The following is an 18,580-nucleotide window of genomic DNA, read 5'->3' as shown; positions in this document are numbered from 1 at the left end:
CTGAAATGCGGTATTTGGATGCAATCTCAAAAATGACAGAATGATCTCTATTTGTTCCCAAGGCAAACCATTCAGTATCACAGTAATCCAAGTCTATGCCCTAACCATTAGGCTGAAGAAGCTGAAGCTAAACAGTTCTATGAAGACCTACAAGACCTTTTAGAACTAACCCCCCCAAAAGATGTCATTTTCATTATAGGCAACTGGAATGCAAAAGTAAGAAGTCAAGGAATACCTGGAGTAACGGACAAATTTGGCCCTGGAGTACAGAATGAAGCAGGGCAAAGGCTAACAGAGTTTTGCCAAGAGAACACACTGGTCATAGCAAACACCCTCTTCTAACAATACGAGGGAAGACTCTACACATGAACATCACCAGATGGTCAACACTGAAATCAGATTGATTATATTCTTTGCAGCCAAAGATGGAGAAGCTCTTTACAGTCAGCGAAAACAAGACCAGGAGCTGACTGTGGCTCAAATCATGAACTCCTTATTGCCAAATTCAGGCTTAAATTGAAGAAAGTAGGGAAAACCATTAACCATTCAGGTATGACCTAATTCAAATCCCTTACAATGAAAGGGACAAATGGATTCAAGGGATTAGATCTGATAGACAAAGAGTTGCCTGAAGGACTATGGATGGAGGTTTGGAGGTTCGTGACACTGTACAGGAGGCAGTGATCAAGACCACCCCCAAGAAAAAGAAATGCAAAAAGGCAAAATGGTTGTCTGAGGAGGCCTTACAAACAGCTATGAAAAGAAGAGAAGCTAAAGGCAAAGGAGAAAAGGAAAGATATACCCATTTGAATGCAGAGTTCCAAAGAATAGCAAGGAGAGATAAGAAAGTCTTCCTCAAGTGATCAATGCAAAGAAATAGAGGAAAACAATAGAATGGGAGAGACGAGAGATCTCTTCAAGAAAATTAGAGATAACAAGGGAACATTTCATGCAAAGATGGGTACAATAAAGGACAGAAATGGTAGGGACCTAACAGAATCAGAAGATATTAAGAAGAGGTGGCAAGAATACACAGAAGAACTATGCAAAAAAGATCTTCTTGACCCAGATAACCACAATGGTGTGATCACTCACCTAGAGGCAGACATCCTGGAATGTGAAGTCAAGTGGGCCTTAGGAAGCATCACTACAAACAAAGCTAGTGGAGGTGATGGAATTCCAGTTGAGCTATTTAAAATCCTAAAAAATAATGCTAGTGCTGCCCTCAATATGCCAGCAAATTTGGAAAACACAGTAGTGGCCACAGGACTGGAAAAGGTCAGTTTTCACTCCAATCCCAAAGAAAGGGAATGCCAAAGAATGCTCAAACTACCATGCAATTGCACTCATCTCACACGCATGCAAAAGTAATGCTCTAAATTCTCCAAGCCAGGCTTCAACAGTATGTGAGCTATAAACTTCCATGTGTTCAAGCTGGATTGAGAAAAGGCAGAGGAGCCAGGTATCAAATTGCCAACATCTACTGGATCATCAAAAAAGCAAGAGAGTTCCAGAATAACATCTGCCTCTGCTTTATTGACTATGCCAAAGCCTTTGACTGTGTGGATCACAACAAACGGTGGAAAATTCTTCAAGAGATGGGAATAGCAGACCAGCTGACCTGCCTCCTGAGGACAGAAATGAGTACGTCAGGAAAGGAGTACGTCAAGGTTGTATATTGTCACCCTGCTTATTTAACTTATATGCAGAGTACATCATGAGAAACACTGGACTGGATGAAGCACAAGCTGGAATCAAGATTGCTGGGAGAAATATCAATAACATCAGATATGCAGATGATACTACCCTTACGGCAGAAAGTGAAGACGAACTAAAGAGCCTCTTGATGAAAGTGGAAGAGGAGAGTGAAAAAGTTGGCTTAAAGCTCAACATTCAGAAAACGAAGATCATGGCATCCAGTCCCATCACTTCATGGGAAATAGATGGGGCAACAGTGGAAACAGTGTCAGACATTATTTTTGGGGGCTCCAAAATCACTGCAGATGGTGACTTCAGCCATGAAATTAAGAGATGCTTGCTCCTGGGAAGAAAAGTTATGACCAACCTAGACAGCTTTTAAAAAGCAGGACATTGCTTTGCCAACAAAGGTTCGTCTAGTCAAAGCAATGGTTTTTCCATAGTCATGTATGGATGTGAGAGCTGGACTATAAAGAAAGCTGAGCATCAAAGAATTGATGCTTTTGAACTGTGGTGTTGGAGAAGACTCTTGAGAGTTCCTTGGACTTCAAGGAGATCCAACCAGTCCATCCTAGGGGAAATCAGTCCTGAATATTTATTGGAAGGACTGATGTTGAAGCTGAAATTTCAATACTTTGGCCACCTGATGCGAAGAATTGACTCATTTGAAAATACCCTGATGCTGGGAAAGATTGAAGGCAGGAGAAGAAGGAGACGACAGAGGATGAGATGATTGGATGGCATCACTGACTCAATGGACATGAGTTTGAATAAACTCTGGGAGTTGGTGATTGACAGGGAGGCCTGCTGTGCTGCAGTCCATGGGGTTGCAAAGAGTCAGACACGATTAAGTGACTGAACTGAACCTGCATTTTGCATGAAATGATTGTGATATTATCTTCTGCAACGTAGTCTCAGGCAGTTTTCAGATTACTTTTTTAAAAGCGTATTTTTTATTGAAGTATAGTTGAATTACAATGTTATGTTAATTACTGTATACTCTGCATGTGTGCTCAGTCATATCCTACTATTTGGGATGCCATGGACTGTTGTCCACGAGGCTCTTCTGTCCATGGGATATCCCAGGCAAGAATACTGGAGTGAGTTCCATTTCCTTTTCCAGGGATCAAACCCACATTTCTGTGTCTCCCGGATTGGCAGGCAGATTTTTTACCACTAGAGTTAACCTGAGTGTTAATTACTGCTGTACAGTGAAGCCTCTCAGTTACACATACATGTACATTTTTTCATGTTCTTTTCATTATGGTTTATCACAGAATATTGAATATAGTCCCATATGCTATACAGTAGGAGCTTGTTTTCTATCCATTCTATTAGATTACTTTTTATAACATTACTACCCTAGTAGTTCAGTTATAAATTTTTTCTTCTCATCTGCCTTTTAAGCTAGTACATGAAGTTTATGGCTCAGAAGAAGCTGGATGTCTAGGACCCCATGAGTTTAATAGAATAAAAGGCATACTAGTTTAAAGAAATAGGAATCGTTTTTGTTATATTTCTGTTTAGACTTTGTTCTATGCAATTTTTACCTAGGACACTTTTTTTTTTTAATCTTTTAATGCTTCTTGAGCCTATCTCCTTTTTTTAAAGACACTGCGCATAACATTTTAAATTTTAACTTATGTATAATATGTTATGTATGATATAGGTAAGTGCATGTATTATATTTGTAAAATTTGATGAATTTCCACAAACTGAACACATCTATATAATAGGAATTCAGATCAAGACCATCACCCTAGAGCTCCTTTCTTTCTTCCTTTCTCAACTAGTCACCACACAACCACTCTTCTGAATTCTGACATCAAAGATTAGTTTTGCCTAATTCCTAAACATATTTTTACAGCTACATAAAATTCTATAATTTTTAAATACTGAACTTATTTATTTCTTCTTCATTGATGATGTTTCTGAGTTTTCCTAACTATAAGTAAAACTACCAGGGAATGTGTATTTTGTCTAATAATTTTTCCAGGAGTAATGATCCTCAGTGGAATGGGAAGATCATTTCAGAGATTGTTTGTGCATGTTACCAATTTGCTTTTTTAAATAGTTAATCTCAGTTAATACTCCCACCAATTGAATTCCTTTTTGTTTTATAATTCCCTAACAAATGTTGTGTATTCTTAATTTTGTTTAAAATTCACTAAATTGATAGATGAGAAATGGTATGGAAAATAGAATTTTGAACTCACTTTACTTCTCTTATGTATTGTAGGGAATCATGAATATATTAATAAAAATTTCCACTCAAAATCCTTTTAAATACTAGGCTCTACATGTTGAGACTGTATGACTCTGAGAAGCATTAAATAATGCAGAACTTTCAGTACTGCTTTTCTGTGTGGAATTTTGATAAGCTGCTGTATTTCTGTATTTCTTTGGACTTTAATTTCTACATCTGTAAAATGATGAAATTGGACTTAGTTATGTAGTATAAGACTCTGGGTAATTATCAGCAATATATAGCTCTGATATTAGACCAGTTTATGGAATAGAAGAGAATATATATATATGAAATTTTATATGCATATATTTTGTATAAACAAAACATAAAGAAATTATATCTTATATGAAATAAAAAACAGTGTTCTAATCTATTGAAGTATGGGAGATCATAGATTTATAAAGAGGGAAACAGAGCTCTGTGGTATAGAATACTGAAGAGGCCATTTAATCCAGCTTGTAGTTTCAGGGACAGGGTGTGAATGTATTCGTTAAATGCTTTGCTTTCCAGGATTAAATACTAGCTCTTCTGTGCCTGAGTTTCCTCATCTGTAAAATGGGGATAATATTAGTATAAATTCCTATTTCTTGGTGGTGTTTTGAGGTTTAAAATTGCTGCTCTACATAAAGTCCTTAAACAGTACCTGTCACATAGAAAGCCCTGCATACCAGAGGTATGCCTTAGCCAAAGTAGTGCATTCTAGGTCAATGGAAGAGCAAGGGCAAGTCATGGAACTTTGACACATGCAGGGCACTGTAGGTGATCCAGAATTTCTAGAATACAAAATGTGTAGAGGTCAAAGAAGTGAAGTGAAGTCACTCAGTCGTGTCTGACTCTTTGCGGCCCCGTGGACTGTAGCCCGCCAGGCTTCTCCACCCATGGAATTTTCTAGGCAAGAGTACTGGAGTGGGTCAAAGGCAGAGGTAATTCTGAGAGATAAGCAGGATCAGGGCATAGGGGGCTTAAATGTCTGTTTGATTCACCCCTTTTTTCTCCAGCATCCAGTACAATGCCTGTCATAATATAGATGTTAAATAAAAACCTTCTGAGTGAAAAATTAATTAGGAGGCTATGCTGCATCCTCTACGTGATGCATCGCCTTTGAAAAATCTTCACAGTGTGACATGATCATCTCTGCATTGGTGTCAGGGTGCAGAATGGATGAGAGGGGGCTGAAGACTGGTCAGCACAACCTGCTGAGAGGCTCTTGAGGAAGAGGACTAGACTAGAACAATGATAGTAGTTGTGGACACGAGGGACCAAAGTTATAAAATATTATGTGTAGGGAACAGAAAAGGAGAAGTCATAGTTATATACTCTTTTTTCTCTTTTTCTTTCTCACCAGTAAGCTCCTGTTTTGCCAGTCTTGCAAATACATATGCACTGTGCTTCTTTTTCTAGGTCAGTTCTTGTTCTTGTTTGGCGTGTTCCATGTTCCATCATGTTGAGGGCTAAGACTCGGCTTTTTTTGCTTTCACCACATCACCTGAGGCAGCTGAAAGGGTCCTCAGGCTCCAGGCTTATCTGGCAACGACTTCTGCATCAGCAACAGCCCCTTCATCCAGAATGGGCTGCCCTGGCTAAAAAGCAGTTGAAAGGCAAAAACCCAGAAGAGCTAATATGGCACACCCCAGAGGGGATCTCCATAAAGCCCTTATATTCCAGCCGGGATACCAAGGACTTCCCTGAAGAACTTCCAGGCATGAAGCCATTCACGCGCGGACCGTATCCCACCATGTACACTTTCAGGCCCTGGACCATCCGCCAGTATGCTGGTTTTAGTACTGTGGAAGAGAGCAATAAGTTCTATAAGGACAATATTAAGGGTGAGATTTTAATGTGAGACATACTATTTATGATCAAATATAACACTTCCTCATCTTGGCTTTTTGAAGGGAGGCTAGTCAATCTCTATAGAGCTAATAGTCACTTTATAATCTAGTAGTCAAGGCTATACTCTCAAAAAAAAAAAAAGAATGTTTTTCAATTTACATGGTCAAAAAAATAGATAACCCGGAATAAAGTGCTGAATTCTTGAAAGAAAACAATACCTAAATGCACATTGTATAAAAGGAATTAGGTGAAGTTATATGAAGAAAATTCTGAGACATTGGCTTTGCCTTTGAAAAGCTTTTAATTAAAACTGTCAGGATAGGAATGGGAGGGGAAAATGGTTTATGAGACCACCAAAGAAAGGAATAAACAAAAATGTGGTACAGATTTTAGTTTTTTGAGTGTTTTTTATAATTCTATTTCCCATTAAATTTAAATGGCCAAGACAAGAGCAAAAATAAATGAGCATACAAATACTAAATAATGTTAACTGTATATAAACAGCCATACCTTCCCATGAATCTTAAAAATATTTCTATCAAAAATTGTTAAGATAAAAAAATCCTCAGATGGACATGAGATCAATATGTTTTATTCCTTCTAGTCTTTATTATAGTGAAGTCTGGAATTCACTTTGTGCGTTTTTTAGTACATGGGAAACAACAGACTCTTAGGAACTACAGTCTCTTTATGTAAGTTTGTTTTGAGCATAAAGATTGTTTATTATCAAAGTAGACTGTGATGAGATGAATCAGTACTTTTAGTAGTGTTAAAATCAGTTTACTTTGATGCCAGACTGTTTAATCCTACCTTATTTTTCTTTATATATTTAGCTGGTCAACAAGGATTATCAGTTGCCTTTGATCTGGCAACACATCGTGGCTATGATTCAGACAACCCTCGAGTTCGTGGTGATGTTGGAATGGCTGGGGTTGCTATTGACACTGTGGAAGATACCAAAATTCTTTTTGATGGAATTCCTTTAGAAAAAATGTCAGTTTCCATGACCATGAATGGAGCAGTTATTCCAGTTCTTGCAACTTTTATAGTAACTGGAGAAGAGCAAGGTGTACCTAAAGAGAAACTTACTGGTACAATCCAAAATGATATACTAAAGGAATTTATGGTCAGAAATACTTATATTTTTCCTCCAGAACCATCCATGAAAATTATTGCTGACATCTTCCAATATACAGCAAAGGTATCCTTTATTATTATAGGTTTTACTATTGTTCTTAGAATGTAGGAATTTTAATAAAATGCCATAACCTAATTTGAATTTGGTAATTGAGTCTGAGTAGTAGTTATAGCATAGTCAGGATGTGGGATTTGTGTTTGTATGTATATTGTTAGCTTTTATTTTTTAGTCTTTAATGTACTAGTTTTATGGTCTGTCATTACCTATAGGAGTCTGAACAGTAGGCCTTTATTGTATTTTCTTTATTGTTAAAATTTTTATTCTCTGATAATTGTTAGAATCAGGGAGGGCTCATTATTTACACTTCTTTATTTCTCTCCAGATTTCAGAATCAATTGTGAATAGACACTGGTGTCAGATAGATGAGAATCAAAATAGCAACTTTGTTTCTGCAAGAAAACTGGATTAGAAGATATCACTTGTATCTGCAACTACAATAAGATCCTTAATATTTCACCCCTGAAGTAGGTTCATTTTCCCCAGAGTGGTAGGAAAAGAAGGTTCTTATAGTATTTCTATATTAGCAGCAAACCTTCAACAGGGAAACATAAAGCTTCTTCATTTCCTTTAAGTAATTCATTTATACTTTCCCCTGTCATTTGCACTTTACTTTTTGCTGACAATGCTCTTTTCTTATCTACGTTAAAATTAGACCATTATTTCACAGTAAAGGGCAGTCATTCTGTAATCAAAACTTTTTTTAAAAAATCTCTTTACCTCTTATAATTGCCATTCTCTCAGTACCCTTGCTAGTATTGCCTACTCTTCTCATTTGATATTTAACCTTTACACTTTTCCTTTTTTTTTTCATAGATTCCATCTGTCCATGTGAATTGTTTAGAATTATACATTCCTATCACCTTTTTCAATTTCACAAACACGCATAGGAGGATTAGTTGAGCAGTATATGACAAACACACACACAAATAGCAGTATCTTTAAGTAAATGAAGATTCTAAGAGAAGTTCTCTTTCATCTAAGAGAAGTTGGAAGGTAGGCTGTCAAGGTCTTGGTTATATGGAAGCTCCACAGCCATAAGGATTCCTGTGTCCTTTCATTTGGCTTTCTCCTCTATTTTTAGTGTACCAACTCATGATTAAGGAAGTAGGGAGGCAGACTTTGTTTGGGGAGAGGGACTCCACCTCTCTGGTTAAAGGTGAACTTCCAGAAGGAAAAAACCAAACTTTCACTTATATCTCAGTGGACACACAGAGAGGAGGCTGGAAATGTAGAACACATTGGCACTCTGACTGCATGGTTCATATACAAGAGGAGAATGGAGAATGGTTCTTGGGGTAGATAGTAGCAATCTGCTATTATGGACTTGGACTTTTAACCTTGTGAAAGACTCTGATGTCACCTGCAAGTTCAAAATTGCTTTATATAATTCTTCATGTAAGTGATAAATGTGCTAGTTCCATATATTGATGAAATATGTTATATAGAAGTACTTTGTAAACTTTTATGTTATTCCTTTAAAAAAATTTACTTGTGGCAAAACACATATAACATAAAATTTACCATCTGAGTCATTTCCAAATTAACCATTCAGTGGTTTTAAGTCCATTCACTTTGTTGTATAACTATCACCATCATCCATCTCCAGGATTGTTTTCATCTTGCAGAAGTGAATCTCTGTGTCTGTTAAATACTTTCCATTTTCCCCTCCGTTCGGCCCCTGGCAAACACCATTCTACTTTCTGTTTGTACTTATAAGTGGAATCATAGAGTATTTATCTTTTTGTGTCTGGCCTATTTCACTTAGCATACTGTCCTCCAGGTTCATCTGCATTGTAGCTTGTGTCAGAATTTGCTTCCTTTTTAAGACTGAATAATATTCCAGTATTCTAGTATTTCTGTTATTCTTAAAGAAATTCTATTAAACTGCTCTCAGTAGGGAAGCACCTGTTTGCTTCCTTGCTGCTTTCTTTGTAACTGTAAATATACTCAAGTAGTCTGTCAATGCCATGTAATTCAGTCCCCTTATTACTTTGTAATGAACATTTTTCAAGAGCTGTTGTTTATAAAAAGTATTTGCAAGTGTAAAATACAGATAATCCATACCATACCAACAACTAACTTTTTTTGAATACTTTATATATAGGCATAATACTAAGTGGCTTTGGTGAGTCATTTCTGTTAATCCTACAACTCCATGAGGAAGGTAGAATTATGATATCTATTTTATACTTTAGAAAGCCAAGGGATAACAAGGTTGAGAAAATTGCCTACAGTCCTCTGGCTAGTTAAGTGATATGACTATAATTTGAGCACTCTGACTTGAGTTCACATTCTGAACCCACTGTAGTGAGTGTTTTGTGATTTAGTATATATTATTTATTTTTGATTAATTCTTGGAAGGATAATAGTTTTTTTTTTTCTTGGTTCTGCGGGTTCTGTGTGATATGTACCCTACCTAACATGACATTTTAGGGGAATAGTGGATTAGTGATTGTGGGAGAAGGAACCTGTCTGAGATATCCTAAGCATTAAATGTCATAGTAAATCAAACTGAAATCTTTGAATTTTAAGTCATGCGTTTTTCCTGTTTAGTTTTCATATACAGTGCTAGCACTGAATCATTTTCTTTTTTTCCCCCACTGTGTACTTACTCATGTTCAGATAAGATAATTAATAACTAGTTAACAATAGTTAAATTTATACATCTTCAGGACATATGCCCAAAGACTTGAGGTCTTAGGACCTCTTATGAGGTCAGAGGCATCAATTTCTAATTAAAGATGTTATCATTCAGTTCTTGGGCCAGAGGTTACATTCCTAATCTCAGCCAACTAATTCAGTGTTTAACTTTTGGTGCTGATCAATGGTTGATGATTCCTTTTCACTAGGAAATAAAACAGGTACATGTAGTCCTTTGTGGTTCATTGGATGAGCCATTTAAATTGAAAAATGAATGTAACTAAACATTAAATATTTTCAGTTAATGTTATATCTGAATTGAACATCATTTTCAAGTAGTATTATTTCATAGAAAATAAATTTAATAGAACCTTTTTAATATTTTTATTTAAAGTTGTGTTTTTTATTATTTTATATAGCACATGCCAAAATTTAATTCAATTTCAATTAGTGGATACCATATGCAGGAAGCAGGGGCTGATGCCATTCTGGAACTGGCCTATACTATAGCAGATGGTTTGGAGTACTGTAGAACTGGACTCCAAGCTGGCCTGACCATTGATGAATTTGCACCAAGGTGAGTAAATTAAACTCAAATATTACCTCAACATTAAAAAGTTTATAGGACTATTTTATGATTGTACAGCAAAATATATTGATACAGTGAATCTGTGTATATAAATATACCAGATTCTTTTAGGGAATAAGCCAGTACTCTTTATAATTATTAATAAAATTCAGAGTTAAGTTTGACCATACTTCTTTGTAAATTAGAGGAATTTTGTTCTCTGCTATTCTGAAAATAATTAACTGACACATTTTGAAAAATAATTTAAAAATGTAAATATAATTTTCAAGACAGATTTGTTTTTGTTCTTTTAAAAGACAAGTCCTCTATTATAGGTTTAAGGTTATTGAAGTACATATGCTTTGATTTTAATTCAAATTAAGTTATTTGAAATTAAAATCTGAGCTTTTGTGTGTGTGTGTGATGCGTTTAGTTTTATTTTCCATTTTATAATTAGATTTTGGACTTAACATTACTATTTTAGGTTGTCTTTCTTCTGGGGAATTGGAATGAACTTTTATATGGAAATAGCAAAAATGAGAGCTGGGAGAAGACTCTGGGCTCACTTAATAGAGAAAATGTTTCAGCCTAAAAACTCTAAATCTCTTCTCCTAAGAGCACATTGTCAGACATCAGGATGGTCACTTACTGAGCAAGTATGTATGAATTTTAAGAAGTCATTTATTTTCTTCTAAGCAACTTGGCCTAGGCAAGAAATGTATTTAAGAACTTTTCTGCTAATATTTGAAAATCACAATTGTTCTGATGTGAAAGTGAAGTTGCTCAGTCGTGCCTGACTTAGCGACCCCATGAACTGCAGCCCACCAGACTCCTCTGTCCAAGGGATTTTCCAGGCAAGAGTACTGGAGTGGGGTGCCATTGCCTTCTCCATAAGACCCAGTACAGCTAGCTAAATAAATTAAAAAAGTGCAGTAACTAAAAACTGGTCACAATTTGTTAAGTGTCTGACTAAAGTTGAGAAGGTGACAGATACCTCCCTGTGCAGACATCATGCTGCTGCTGCTAAGTGGCTTCAGTCGTGTCCGACTCTGTGCGACCCCACAGATGGCAGCCCATCAGGCTCCCCCGTCCCTGGGATCCTCCAGGCAAGAACACTGGAGTGGGTTGCCATTTCCTTCTCCAGTGCATGAAAGTGAAAAGTGAAAGTGAAGTCTCAGTCGTGTCCGACTCTTCACCACCCCATGGACTGTAGCCTACCAGGCTCCTCTGTCCATGGGATTTTCCAGGCAGGAGTACTGGAGTGGGGTGCCATTGCCTTCTCGGAATTGTTCTGAAGCATAATGCATATTTAATGTTTGTTTTTACACAAATTATAATAAAATTTGCTCCCTCTAGTGGTTAACAATATAAAATCATTTAAATCTTAGCTTACTTTTATGGCTGTGTGTTTTACTTTTTTAACAGTGAAAAATAAGTGATGATGAGGAAAAAGTACAGTTATAATTTAATATCATCTTAAGTAATTTTAATGATTAAAATTCTTAACACAAAACTTCCTCATTAAAGTTGGTGTTATACATACTTTTTATGTACATGTTATATGTTTAAGTAAGCATCTATGCAAATAAACCACTTAAAAACTATTGTCACTTGGATAATCTATTTTCATTTCATTTAATTAAAAAATTATATAGTGGTGATCTTTTTAACATGCATTTTCTTAATGTATTGAATTATGTTGATATATTAAAAATGTTATAACTTTAAAGTTACATTGCTTTTATACATTTAAAAGCAAATAAAAACTAGAAGTATCCATATTACATATGACTTCAGGTACTTATAAATGGAAAAATACAGATTTCAGTGTTGGAAGGAATTTCAGTAATCATTTTTGTCTTAATCCCCTCATTTTTACAGCTAAGTAAACAAAAGTTCCAGAGAAGGCAATGGCAACCCACTCCAGTACTCTTGCCTGGAAAATCCCATGGGTGGGGGAGCCTGGTAGGCTGCAGTCCATGGGGTTGCGAAGAGTCAGACACGACTGAGTGACTTCACTTTTCATGCATTGGAGAAGGAAATGGCAACGCACTCCAGTGTTCTTGCCTGGAGAATCTCAGGGATGGGGGAGCCTGGTGGGCTGCCGTCTATGGGATCACACAGAGTTGGACACAACTGAAGTGACTTAGCAGTAGCAGCAGCAAATTAAAGTTCAGAAAGGTCTAGTGACTTGCCCAGATCACAGTTAGGAACAGAACAAACTAGAAGACATATTTCCTTTCTCATAGTCCATTCTTTATCTGTTTTATTAATAAATCATCACCAGTTTTGGCCACCTCATTAGAGTAGATACTTAAGGTATACAGTAATAAGGAAATAGTGAATTATGAGATGAAGGATAATGTATTACCTTCATGATGCTCGAATAGAAGATTATTTAGGTGATAAAAAATAAGCACAACAAATATTTAGTATTTCAGATGATTATAAGAGGCAATGTTTTATTGCTTAAGCATAGACTAGGCACCTGGGCTCTTAATTAAGTCTAGTTTGTTTCCTAACTTGTTTAAATTTATTTGATATTCTGAAGACTAAGGCAGATTTTGGCAAAGAAAGTATGCATCAGGCACTCCTAATCGTATCATCATTTACAGCTGCAGTATATATCAATTGGCTTGTTTTGCTTTTTACTAATTGTTTTAGGATCCTTACAATAACATCATTCGTACCACAGTAGAAGCAATGGCAGCGGTGTTTGGAGGTACTCAGTCTTTGCACACAAATTCTTTTGATGAAGCCCTGGGTTTGCCAACTGTGAAAAGTGCTCGAATTGCCAGGAACACACAAATCATTATTCAAGAAGAATCTGGGATTCCCAAAGTGGCTGATCCTTGGGGAGGTTCATATATGATGGAATCTCTCACAAATGATATTTATGATGCTGCCTTGAAGGTGAGTTTCTCCTCTTTGAAACTTTGCTTTCAAGATTTACAGATTTATGAAGATTTATAGATTTTTGATTTATAAATGAGATCATTTATAGATTTGTATCAGGATTTATAAAGTGAGAGAAAAGGGGAATTTTAGATTTGACTTTAAAACTGAAATTTAATTTAAAAGTATATTTTTATTTATATTATTTTATTCAAAGAGTTAAAAAGATGACTAAGGTTAAAAGGCTATAATAAAATAAGCAATCCTTTGTCCTCCACTTGCTTGTTTTCATGCTTCCTTGAATTAGCTACATTTTTTGTTTGTTTTTGTCTCCATATTTTAAAATTACATGTGTTACTGTTTGTCCTGACTCAGTCAGTTTTAGACCTTATCTATTGTTTTGCTAGTATGGTGGTGTGGTATTTTAGCTGGATCTTGCCCCTTCTTTCCCATCATACCATAATACTCATGTATTATAATTATATCTCAGTGTAAAACCTTCCTGAAGCCCTCTAAATTCTCGTTTGATTTAGACTGGTTTCTCTCTGGACCATTACTATCCTTGGACTTCCCTTTGTTGTTACTCTGGGAATTCTTTTCACCTCTGCTATGTTGAATCTGTATCCTGAATCCTGTCTCTTTGTTAATTATCCCTTGTTGTTCTGAAGCACATCTTATGAGAACCTCCTAAAAATGGTTCATGGGAAATGAATTATTTGAAACTTTGGATGCTTGAAAATGTCTTTATTCTACTTTCATATTTGATAGCCTGGGTTTGGAATTTTTCATTTGGGAGTTTGTAGGCAAATATGTAAGTTTTCACTTGCTTTTTATTCCAGCTTCCAATATTTCTGTTCAGAAATCTGATGCCATTCTCACCCAGGCTCTTTCTTTCTGAAAGCTTTAGGATCTCTTCTTTATTTTTGTATTGATATATCTTTGGTATGTGTATTTTTCCCTACATTGTCCTTGACCTTTGGTGGACATTTTTTCACCTGGCCACTTTTTCATGTTTTCATGGCTCTGGGAAATAGTCATATATTATTTCTTTGGTAATTTCTTTCCTGTCATTTTTCTATGATTTTTCTTTTTTAGAACTTTAGAAATCTTGTTCTGAAATTATTATAATGCATCTTTGAGGGTTTTTTTTCCTGTTTTTTTTTTTTTTTTGAAGAGTCCTCAGCTTTATCTTTCTACTTAAATACTTTAAAATTCACATATCATGTTTTTAATTTCTAAGAGGTCACTTTTATATTCTACTTTTTCTGCTTGCATGTCATACTGTTTGTTTCATTAATACAGAATCTCTTCTTCCTTTTCTGAGGATGATTATATCTTTTGAAGTTTTCTTATATATCTTACATTGTCACTGTTTCTTCTGTGCACCTTTTTGTTTGTAGTTGTATTCAGAATGCAGGGTTTTGTTTCATATACATCTTATCCTTGCCTCTTCCGGTCCTTGATGTTTCATAGGCCATTGCTTCTATAGTCTAAAGTTTTAGTTTTCCTAACAGAAAGGGAAAAGGTAGTTACAAACTCTCAAGTAGTTTCCATCTTTTTAGCTTCCTAAAAGATTCTCGGCTTCTGTTGAATCTAGTATAGGTTTCTCTTTCTTAAATTCGTCAGGGGAAAGCCAGTTTGACCTTGCTCCTTTCTGAGAAGTCATAATCCCATTCCACCATCCATTTTCCACTATCTCATGTATATATGAGGCTGTGATTGAAGGTTTAGATGTTTCTTGATGTCAGTAATAGAGTTATATCGTTACTCTATACCTCAAATCAAAAATAAAATGGCATTTTGAAATGTTTTTTAGAGTCTTTATTTATGTAACCAAGGAAACTTTATTTATATAACTAAAATTAAAGACTACACAGTTAGTGTTATCTTTAGTTGGCTTCTCAAACAAGTAAGAGCTATTGTGTTTTCCAAAATGGACTTGTTAGTTCTGTTGTTTGTTTTGTTTTGTTTTTTTCTTGTTTTTGTTTTTAAAATTAATTTATTTTAATTGGAGGCTAATTACAATATTATGGTGGTTTTTACCATACATTGACATGAATCAGCCACAGGTGTACATGTGTCCCCCATCCAGAACTCCCCTCCCACCTCCTTCCCCATCCCATCCCTCTGGGTTGTCCCAGTGCACTGGCTTTGAGTACCCTGTTTGACGCATCAAACTCGACTGGTCATCTATTTCACATATGGTAATATACATGTTTCAATGCTATTCTCTCAAATTATCCCACCCTCTCCTTCTCCCAAAAAGTCCAAAAGTCTGTTCTTTATATCTGTGTCTCTTTTGCTATCTCACATATAGGATCATCATTACCATCTTTCTAAATATCATATATATATATATGCATTAATATACTGTATTGGTGTTTTTCTTTCTGACTTACTTCACTCTGTATAATAGGCTCCAGTTTCATCCAACTCATTAGAACTGATTCGAATGCATTCTTTTTTAATAGCTGCGTAATATTCCATTGTTTATATGTACTGCAGATTTCTTACCCATTTGGCTGCCGATGGACATCTAGGTTGCTTCCGTGTCCTAGCTATTGTAAACATTGCTGCAGTGAACACTGGGGTACATGTGTCTCTTTCAATTCTGGTTTCTTCGATGTGTATACCCAGCAGTGGGATTGCTGGGTCGTATGGCAGTTCTATTTCCAGTTTTTTAAGGAATCTCCATGCTGTTCTCCATAGTGGCTGTACTAGTTTGCATTTTCACCAACAGTGTAAGAGGATTGCCCTTTTCTCCACACCCTCTCCAGTGTTTATAGACTTTGATAGCAGCCATTGCTGACTGGCATGAGATGGTACCTCATTGTGGTTTTGATTTGCATTTCACTGATAATGAGTGATATTGAGCATCTTTTCATGTGTTTGTTAGCCATCTATATGTCTTCTTTGGAAAAATATCTGTTTAGTTCTTTGGCCCATGTTTTGATTGGGTCATTTATTTTTCTGGCATTGAGCTGCATGAGCTGCTTGTGTATTTTTACGATTAGTTCTTTGTCAGTTGCTTCATTTGCTATTATTTTCTCCCATTCAGAAGGCTGTCTTTTCACCTTGCTTATAGTTTCCTTCATTTTTCTTCAGTTTTCCTTCAAAAGTGCAAAAGGTTTTAAGTGTAATTAGGTCTCATTTGTTTATTTTTGCTTTTATTTCCATTACTCTGGGGCATGGATCATAGAGGATCTTCCCGTGATTTATGTCAGAGAGTGTTTTATGTCAGAGAGTGTTTTGCCTGTTTTCCTCTAGGAGTTTTATAGTTTCTAGTCTTACATTTAGGTTTTTAATCCATTTTGAGTTAATTTTTGTGTATAGTGTTAGAAAGTGTTCTAGTTTCATTCTTTTACAGGTGGTTGACCAGTTTTCCCAGCACCACTTGTTAAAGAGATTATCTTTTCTCCATTGTATGTTTTTGCCTCCTTTGTCAAAGATAAGGTGTCCATCCTGCTAAGTCACTTCAGTCATGTCCGACTCTGTGCTTACCAGGCTCCCCTGTCCCTGGGATTCTCCAGGCAAGAACACTGGAGTGGGTTGCCATTTCCTTCTCCATAGAGCGTGGATTTATCTCTTGGCTTTCTATTTTGTTCTATGGGTCTATATTTCTGTCTTTGTGCCAGTACCATACTGTTTTGATGACTGTTGCTTTGTAGTATAGCCTGAAGTCAGGCAGGTTGATTCCTCCAGTTCCATTCTTCTTTCTCAAGATTGCTTTGGCTATTTGAGATTTTTTTTGTATTTCCTTACAAATTGTGAAATTATTTGTTCTAGCTCTGTGAAAAATACCATTGGTAGCTTGATAGGGATTACACTGAATCTATAGATTGCTTTGGGTAGTATACTCATTTTCATTATGTTGATTCTTCTGATCCATAAACATGGTATATTTCTCCATCTATTTGTGTCATCTTTGATTTCTTTCACCAGTATTTTATAGTTTTTTATATATAGGTTGTTTGTTTCTTTAGGTAGGTTTATTCCTAAGTATCTTATTCTTTCTATTGCAATGGTGAATGGGATTGTTTCCTTAATTTCTCTTTCTGTTTTCTCATTGTTAGTGTATAGGAGTGCAAGGGATTTCTGTGTATTAATTTCATATTCTGAAACTTTACTATATTCATTGGTTATCTCTAGTAATTTTCTGGTGGTGCCTTTAGGGTTTTCTATGTAGAGGATCATGTCATCTGCAAACAGTGAGAGTTTTACTTTTTTTTTTTTTTCCATCTGAATTCCTTTTATTTCTTTTTCTTCTCTGATTGCTGTAGCTAGGACTTCCAAAACTATGTTGAATAGTAGTGAGAGTGGGCACCCTTGTCTTGTTCTTGACTTTAGGGGAAATGCTTTCAATTTTTTGCCATTGAGGATAATATTTGCTGTGGGTTTATCATATATGGCTTTTATTATGTTGAGGCATGTTCCTTCTGTGCCTTTCTGAAGAGTTTTTATCATAAATGGGTGTTGAATTTTGTCAAAGACTTTCTCTACATCTATTGAGATAATCATATGGTTTTTACCTTTCAATTTGTTAATGTGGTGTATCACATTGATTGATTTGCAAATATTGAAGAAACCTTGCATCCCTGGGATAAAGCCTACTTGGTCATAATGTATGATCTTTTTAATATGTTGTTGGATTCTGTTTGCTAGAATTTTGTTGAGGATTTTTGCATCTATCAGTGATATTGGCCTGTAGTTTTCTTTTTTTGTGGCATCTTTTCTGGTTTTGGTACTAGGGTGATGGTGGCCTCATAGAATGAGTTTGGGAGTTTATCTTTCTCTGCAATTTTCTGAAAGAGTTTGAGTAGGATGGGTGTTAGCGCTTCTCTAAATTTTTGGTAGAATTCACCTGTGAAGCCATCTGGTTCTGGGCTTTTGTTTGTTGGAAGATTTTTGATTAGTTTCAATTTCCATGCTTGTGATGGATCTGTTAAGATTTTCTATTTCTTCCTAGTTCAGTTTTGGAAAGTTATACTTTTCTAAGAATTCGTCCATTTCTTCCAACTTGTCCATTTTGTTGGCATTTAGTTGCTGATAGTAGTCTCTTAGGGTCCTTTGTATTTCTGTGTTGTCTGTTGTGATTTCTCCATTTTCATTTCCAATTTTGTTGATTTGATTCTTCTCCCTTTTATTCTTGATGAGTCTGGCTAATGGTTTGTCATGTCATTTATCTTCTCAAAGAACCAGCTTTTAGTTTTGTTGATTTTTGCTAAAGCTTCCTTGGTTTCTTTTTCATTTATTGCTGCTCTAATTTTTATTATTTCTTTCCTTCTACTAACCCTGGGGTTCTTCATTTCTTCTTTTTCTAGAAGGTGTAAATTTAGGTTATTTATTTGATTTTTCCCTTGTTTCCTGAAGTAAGCTTGTATTGCTACAGACTTTCCTCTTAGCATTGCTTTTACTGAATCCCATAGGTTTTGGGTTGCTGTGTTTTCATTTTTGTTTGTTTCTATGCATATTTTGATTTCCTTTGTGATTTCTTCCGTGA

At 35.7% G+C, this 18,580-nt stretch overlaps 1 protein-coding gene across 1 annotated transcript in view; it reads left to right on the top strand.

Moving 5' to 3' along the window:
• MMUT (methylmalonyl-CoA mutase) overlaps positions 1-18,580 on the top strand; it is a 48,767-nt gene that overhangs the window by 1,749 nt on the left and 28,438 nt on the right. The window contains exons 2-6 of the mRNA XM_068994233.1: positions 5,348-5,772; positions 6,613-6,980; positions 10,037-10,194; positions 10,670-10,841; positions 12,850-13,098. Coding sequence (XP_068850334.1) covers positions 5,388-5,772; positions 6,613-6,980; positions 10,037-10,194; positions 10,670-10,841; positions 12,850-13,098 — 1,332 coding nt within the window. The 5' untranslated portion in view covers positions 5,348-5,387. The remainder of the gene's footprint in view (positions 1-5,347; positions 5,773-6,612; positions 6,981-10,036; positions 10,195-10,669; positions 10,842-12,849; positions 13,099-18,580) is intronic.

The sequence above is a fragment of the Capricornis sumatraensis genome, chromosome 22, assembly GCF_032405125.1.
Source record: "Capricornis sumatraensis isolate serow.1 chromosome 22, serow.2, whole genome shotgun sequence".
NCBI lineage: Eukaryota > Metazoa > Chordata > Mammalia > Artiodactyla > Bovidae > Capricornis > Capricornis sumatraensis.
The sequence above is the reverse complement of the archived record's forward strand: the minus strand, read 5'-3'. Positions and strand labels throughout refer to the sequence as shown.